Here is a 7,373-nt window from a genome sequence, read left to right on the forward strand (position 1 = left end):
AAACACAAGTGTAAAAGCAACAAGTGGTGGTTTTATGGTGGGTTATGTGACAGACATCAGACTCATGAAGTTCTGGATAAGAAAGTGAATATGTGTATAACTACTACATTGCTTTAAATCTACTTACAATCAATTCCCATTAACCTTTATTATGCAAATGATTTAAAAAGCCAACCAAGTTATGGAAAGTTTTCTCCGCAAGGCATTCTTTCCGCCCATTTTCTAGTCGTACTTCCTGCTGAACACTCAGGGTCTGACAGGAAGGTCAGCAAAATATCCCCTCCTTGATTTGAGTCTTTCCTCTTCCTCCACATCAAATTTCTTTTCCTCTCATCTCGTCTCCCAGGCCAGCCATCCCTCTATAGCATCCTCCTCTGCCTTTAGTCCTGCCCTCAGCGTTGACAGCCAGGGATCAGGCACCCCTGTCATCATGTGCCGCAGTCCGACAGGTAAACCTGCAGCTTTAAGCAGAGACAAGCAGACGGATCCTGGAGCTGACAGATTGTCGTTCTCTAATGAGTATTTCCTTCCTTTCCTCTCCATTTCCTTCATCCATATTCAGCAGAGGGGAGAAGTAAGACGTCACCAAGGTCAAACTTGAAGTTCCGCTTTGACAAAATGAGCCACTCATCCACAGCTGTAAGTCTTGTAATGCCCGCCTGGTTGGCGCATTTTAATAGACGTGTTTTGTTGCTGAACAGAATTAGTCCCTGTATGTTTTTGCTCCACTCACTGTCCATCTTTCATCTCATTATCTCACTGTACTGTCGTTAAAACGGTGGAGCTGGTGTTGGGTAACAGACTTAGATCGAAAGATGCATGCTGTCAGCAAACACTCCTCTAACTGGCCTTTTTTCTTCTTTCAGTCTGAGTAGTTTGTGGAAAGGAAATAACAAACTTGCACAACAAAGGGACAGCGCGGGCTGACGGAGCTGTAAGAGAAACCACAACGACGAAAACAACCATAAAATCACTGTAGAACATCTTCCCTGAAGCCAAGGATGACCTGACGAGATGACCGACTGCACACACAGTTCCCACACACTATAAAATAACTGACAATACTGTGAGCGTATAGTGAGGAGAAGCAGCTGACATGTTGGCTTTCTTTGTAACCAGTCCATACTTTGCCAATGTTACACGTCGCGGCGTCTCCGTCGTTAATTGTTCTCATGACATGGAAGTCCTAGCATGGCTGTAATACTGTGAGTGTAGGCCGAGCTGGACGCAGCCTCAGCTTTTTCTCGAGCGTCTTGTTTAACGGAGAAACTTGCCGATCTTGGAGAACGGTAACGTGAGGCAACTGTTACTCTTTATCAAGCGCTCAGTGGAAAGAGTTGAGGACATCAGGTTGTTCCCTTTTGCCTTTGCCCTCGAATGGTACGTCTGAGAACAGTTCCTGTTTTGCCTAAAAAAGAAAGTATGCACACACGCACATGCACAGACACATGATGTAGACTTACAGTAGCAACATTGTTGACTTGACAACACCAGTTCTCCACGGTTTGGATCCAGGCTACATATAAGAATGCTTTTCTAGGGAACATCTTTGATTTTGGAGATGCTTTTGTAACCTTGCTAGCTGCTGCGTTGTGTCTGCTGCACTATAAACACGACATTGCTGAAATTCAGTAGACACCTATGACAGCATTTCTGTGTCTTCAAGGGGAACTGCAAATCCCTGAACTCAAGTGTTTGGTTAGTGGAAATTAGCTCACATAGGGCACAGTAGGAGACACTGCCGACACATTTCGCCATAAGCTTATTTTTGCCAAAGCTGCGCCTTACAATCTAGCAAAAGCCCTGTTTACCACTGATGCTCTCGCTCTGTCCGTCTCTCTGTCTGTCTGTCTCTCTCACCGTGTGAGAGGACAAGAATCTTCTGGATCCGGCTACAGCACAGTGGTGGGTAGCCGATCAACACCCACATTTGCTGAAAATAGACGTTGCACTTACTGAAAACATCTCACCTCTCCTGATACCTCCCATTGAAGCTTGCTAGCTCGTTGTATTCGCATTTATGATCGGTGGAACCTTTGAGCAGGACAGTCTCCAGGGTTTGAAGTTCCTCAGCTTGTGAGCTGATGAAGATGACTTGAAAAAGATCCTTCAGGTTAAATCAACCTTTGAACCACCTTTGGCAAGAAAAAAAAAACACTCTGAATGTGAGCTTGGAGCCTTTTTTTTCTTTCTTTTATGTATTTTTGATTTCACGCTTCGTTAGTTGTTATTACAGAGTCTCTTAGAAGTGAATCGCAGAGCCAGTTGCTTACAAGCACAACAGGACAGTAGGTTTACTCTCCTCAACTATACCATAGCGTTAGCCTGGAGGTGCACAAACTAGAGTTAGCAGAGCAAAGTGAGAGCATGCTAATCAAGAGAACGCTTGAAGACATACAGGTATGTTTCCTGCAATATGTGACCAAACAACCAAGCTGGTAGGTCTTTGGAGGAATGTCTATGTACTCTCACTGTGGAGAGAACCATTCCTGTCGCCGAGAGGACGGCTTAAGTTGTGTGTGAAGTTCTATCGGATGAAACTCAAAGGGTCTAAAGGGTCAGTTCACCCAGATTACGAAAACTTGCTTTGTAATGTCGGTGACTTTTTAACTTGCCGGGAAGCTGCAGATCTCCTTGAGAAGTAGCTTTCTGATATAACTGCATGAGAAGCAGATGTGTGCTCAGTTAGCGTAGACCAGTTATTACCTCGAGCAAGGGAAGCAGGGACGTAAATCACTCGACAGTGGGAAGTTCAGATGTCATTTAGTTTGTAGCAGGTATCGCCTAAATGCCCTGCAGCCTTTTCTCTGTTCATACGCTTAATTTATTAAAATGATAACTTCTTTTGCATTGATGTCATGTAAAAATGTAACTGCAGAGTACGCTTATTAATAAGGTCAAATGATTAAAGGAAATATATTAATTTAAAAGATGTCTAAACATGTATATGTATATTTGGTTATGTAACGTGCCATTGAGAATTTATTCGAAAATAAAATGTTGTATTTTGTGTCATTTAGGTGTTTTCTCATTCTTGAAATTTCACGCACAACATGTTCCTGTGTTCAGTCTTTAATATTTTATGTACACAAACACATCAGACAGACATCATACACCAAGCTTGTTTTCACATTTTAAAGAACTGCAAGACCTTTAAATTGGCTGTATTTCATGTTTTGCTCGTCAGCAGCCACATTTTCAAACAATGAAAGCGTTAACATGAGTGACAGTCTCTCTGCAGCACCTCAGGGTGGTTCAGCTGATAGATGCATCCTGCAGCATCTCCTCATTATCTGCTCCACTTGCTGTCTGTTAGGCTACGTGCCTATAAAGGATTTTTGCCACTTCTCTGTGCTTCATAAGTAAACCAGTCACATCTTCCACAGCAGAGCGTAATCAGGAGAGTCCACAGACAATGGAGGGACAAACATTACTCCGCTAGGTCCTTTCACATCTTATTTTGCTCTTTGCTTTAATGATTTTCAATGATACATGAAATCTTGAGCTCAGTAATGAAACAATAGTGAAATAATTGTCTGAATGTCTTAAAAATGCAGTCCTGCAAGTGAGAAGCTCCCAGGTCCTGTGAGTCCATGTCAGATGTCGAAGGTTAAGCAGAGTCCCACAAAAATAAATGCTGAATTGATCCTCAGTAGACAGACTTTCCACCACCGCCTTAGGAAAATGTGAGGGATGAGTACACAGTGGACTGGGCAGGCTCTCTTGGGGCTGCCTGTTGTCCCAGTGCACCCTGGGAAATGTCTGCATACACCACCTGTAACATCACAAATGAAAAACAAGGCGATCATGCATAAATGAACATAAGGTCACGTACATGGACTGCAGGCATATTTGCGGCTAGTCAGGGGAAACAATGCTGAAGGCACTGCAGAAGGCAGTGAAACAGGACATTCACCCACCTCAGTCTTCTGCTTGGACTTGGGGGCAGCTGTAAAACGCAAGAAAAAAAAAGACACCGCAGTGAAAAGAGCTGCTTTGACAATGCTGGAGTAACTTTTTATCAGCTCTACAGGCTACCAAGGAAGAATACGAGATACCTTTGTAAGAAGAAGTGCTACGTTTCTGGGGTACTGGGCACCGAGGTGGGGGCTGTGGAGCCGGGTGTGGTCGGTCTCTGTACACTGCTGCATATGTGGGCAGTGGACTGGGAAGTGGCTGAGGCTTGACTTTTGAACTGAGACAATGAGCCAATCCCAGAATGACAGGAAGACAAATAAAAGCACCGACACAGACCAAAATCCTGTGCAATACACTCCTCTGTGAGGGGACAGCTGGGGGGGAATAATATAGACAAATAATGCAATTAGGTTTTTCTGTTTGAATAATAATAATAATTTTTTATAGCTCTTGTCCTTATTTGCTTTTGCATTGCTAATACACATACATTGACACACATTTGGCCAATATGTGCGATCATACATACCTTCAGTGACGTTCACATACATCGAATGGCCCTGATCAGTGTCACCTTGACCCCATGTAACACTGCAACCATAGGAACCTTCGTCCGATTGGTTCACACTCAGGAAATTCAAAATGAGTTGAGTTTCGTGGTCTGAGAGCTTCACACGAGTCAAATGGTGCCTCTCACTGGCTTGAACAACCGTTAACTTTTCATCTGTTGGATTTCTCCACATCCATTTTCCCGTCCAGGTGTCTCCACAGTGCAGGACCACGCAGGACAGAGACAGACTGCTCCCTGCTGGTGCATAGAATGTATCACGTCCCGCCAGAACAGCTGGGCTGCATTCCTCAGAACAAACACCTGAAAACAACAGAGGTCCCCTTCAGCTTGATGCAGTGCAACAAGAAATTAAATTGACAGAAACCGGATACGTTGTCACAACGTACAGTGGTGACAGTTAATATTCTAAGATGCGGCGTTTTGATGAAGCCATTTCATTTGACCACCCACCCGCAGAGACACACAAAGATTGCATTGTGAAACTAATTTCTAACTTGTTCAACAGACATGCACTGAAATGTCTTTGGGCTGTTTATTTATTTATTTATTTTTCTTTTGACTCAACAATCAGACTGTGATCATTTCCACAGGCACTGAGCAAAAAGAGATTCAATAAGATCAAAACAGATTGAAATAGATATAATGCAGCTACATTATAAGAGAGGTACAGTTTGACAAACACTTCATATACAAAATACATACACATCTGAACATGACTGTGTTTAACAAAGTTTGACTGTGCAAAACAATATCTAGAAATGAGACTGTACAAAAAATGATCAAATATCCACAATAAATTGCAATATCAGCTTATTCTAAAAGATCTTACGGACTCTGAGTTACCATCACTACAGCTGCAGCAAAGGTGAATTCAAAGGCACAAGACTGCATAGTTGTAGCCACCAAGTTCCCCAAAATGCAACAGAATCTATGAAGAAATTTCCCCTGTTTCCAAAGTGAATTTGAGTGAGATTTCAGATTTAGCTGAACTAAATCGTGTCACTTACCAGTATGAAGTAGGCAGAGCCAGCCGATGGCACTGAGGAGATAGTTACCCATGTCGGACTGTAACAGTGTGTTGGTCAAGGTTCATCACGGATCGGTTTTGCTTCCTCTTTGCAGATTAAGTCTGCATGTCACTGCATGTCGGAGAGGCTGCACAATACACACAGCTTTGTTGGAAAGCTACACTGCTTGTTTGAAACGAATCGGCAGTTGCTGGGGGTCCATCAGCTCGCTCTTCTTCTCACTTTCTTCCCCAGCACACAGTCATTTGACAGGCCCTCCTTTATCCTGCTGCTGCTCTTGTCCAGATGGAGGTTGAGGAAGGAAGTGACCTAGCAATCAACCACCTCCTCCACACACACAGACACACACCCACATACAGACACACACCCACAAACACACACACACACACACACACACACACACACACACACACACACACACACACACACACACACCTCAGCTGAGACACACACAACACACACCAAGGCTGGCATATTAAATTACAGGAAAGCAATGACTTCATAAATGGGAATATAAACTTTCCAACAGGAAAGGGGCCATTTTCAAGAAACAGCAACAGAAAGGAAAAGTGGGTAATATGAAAACTAACCAATTTCTCTGTTCCGTATTTACATTCTTTCATTTTTGATGTATTTTCAGTTTTATGTGCATATGATTGGTGTGCATAGAGAGGCCTACATACAAGCTGAAAAAAAAATGGGACTCTTGTTTTTCATACTTTGAATGTTACTGAAGATTTAATCTCAGCTGGTTGTTTGCGACAATGTGTCTCCTCTGGTGTGAGCCTTCATGTTGTGTTTACTGGCTTACAAATGTAACAGCATGGTTACAAAGTGTTAAGGATTTAAGGAAGTTGATTACGGTTACATCTCACAGTACTGCTCAAAGGTTTGCAGTGGCCTGCCTCAAAAGCTTAATTTGGTACAGTCAGATGGTTGACAGGACTACTCTGTATTTTTTTTAAATGGTTTTTCATGTTTTTAGGTAGTGTATTTGTTTTCTAGACTAGAACGTTGTCTGAATGAGCAGCTAGTTGGTTATATCCACTGCCTCAGGAGCAGCAAAACTTTCAGTTCAGCCAAAGAATAGCTCCTCTTCATCATGTAAGGGTCACATCCAGCATGTGTTCTGATTTTGTTTATACCTTTCTCTCATCTCATTTCATCTAAACTTTCCTCCATCACCTGAATTTAATGTTGCATGACTGCAAACAACTGATAGGACCACGAGCTGCACAGGTAACTAAGCTCACTAGCTAGTAGCTACAGCCAAAGAATGTAGTGGACAGACAGTAGATGCTCTGATGATATCCTGCCCCCTATTTATTTGGAGTGACCTTTGACATGAGGCCACTTCTTACAGATTGCACCTTTAAACCTATTCAGTGTAACCACTTGGTAGACTGCAGAGGTCCCGCAGAAAAATGGGTTTCCAAAATATTTAGAGCCCAATTGCAGACACTGCTGTGGTTCAGTAATGATTTGAGGTTACTTGTGATTTTCTGGACTGGAAAACAAATTCAAAATTGAAGATCATGTGGGGGGAAAAACAGTTACAACTCCGTGGGGACATTAACTAAATGAAAATTTGAATCCCTTAATACTTCTTTTGGGGACATAACTATTTCAAATGTGAATAAAATTATATGATTAGTGTCTGAATCATAATATTTTCTCCATGTTAAAATAGCCATTGTTGACAGGAAGAAGAAAAAACAACAATACACCAGGTGATTCCAAACTTCCAAACTAAATGTTGGGACTTCTACACCTTGCAGCCTACAGTCCCAGCCTCAAACAACTAACAGATTTTCAGCGGAAGTCAGCCTTCAAAATTAAAGCTGCTTTCACTTTCGAAG

General features: G+C 42.5%; 2 protein-coding genes across 11 annotated transcripts in view; one reads left to right on the top strand and one right to left on the bottom strand.

Moving 5' to 3' along the window:
• Positions 1-3,015, top strand: part of rap1gap2a (RAP1 GTPase activating protein 2a) — a 77,032-nt gene extending 74,017 nt beyond the window's left edge. For 6 of the 10 annotated variants that reach the window (XM_076734321.1, XM_076734314.1, XM_076734320.1 and 3 more), the window contains 3 exons: positions 347-449; positions 563-639; positions 867-3,015. In XM_076734321.1, coding sequence (XP_076590436.1) covers positions 347-449; positions 563-639; positions 867-875 — 189 coding nt within the window. In that variant the 3' untranslated portion in view covers positions 876-3,015. The remainder of the gene's footprint in view (positions 1-346; positions 450-562; positions 640-866) is intronic. The other 4 variants (XM_076734313.1, XM_076734322.1, XM_076734316.1 and 1 more) reach the window with 1 other exon arrangement.
• A 43-nt stretch (positions 3,016-3,058) lies between these two features.
• LOC143322894 (uncharacterized) lies at positions 3,059-5,801 on the bottom strand. Its single transcript, XM_076734324.1, has 5 exons — positions 5,494-5,801; positions 4,445-4,786; positions 4,059-4,292; positions 3,921-3,949; positions 3,059-3,775 (listed from the first exon to the last, which is right to left on the bottom strand). Exons 1-5 carry the CDS (start codon positions 5,543-5,545, stop codon positions 3,677-3,679), a joined length of 756 nt encoding a protein of 251 aa, XP_076590439.1. The 5' UTR covers positions 5,546-5,801; the 3' UTR covers positions 3,059-3,676.
• Positions 5,802-7,373: the final 1,572 nt, after the last annotated feature.

Source organism: Chaetodon auriga, chromosome 7, assembly GCF_051107435.1.
Source record: "Chaetodon auriga isolate fChaAug3 chromosome 7, fChaAug3.hap1, whole genome shotgun sequence".
In the NCBI taxonomy this organism is placed as follows: domain Eukaryota; kingdom Metazoa; phylum Chordata; class Actinopteri; order Chaetodontiformes; family Chaetodontidae; genus Chaetodon; species Chaetodon auriga.

Excerpts from the sequence above, each read along its gene's own strand:
- LOC143322894 (XM_076734324.1), bottom strand. The coding sequence starts at position 5,545 with ATGGGTAACTATCTCCTCAGTGCCATCGGCTGGCTCTGCCTACTTCAT. Across the intron at positions 4,787-5,493 it reads GCTCTGCCTACTTCATACTG|GTGTTTGTTCTGAGGAATGC; the intron begins GTAAGTGACACG and ends TGTTGTTTTCAG. Across the intron at positions 3,776-3,920 it reads AGTCCAAGCAGAAGACTGAG|GTGGTGTATGCAGACATTTC; the intron begins GTGGGTGAATGT and ends GTGATGTTACAG.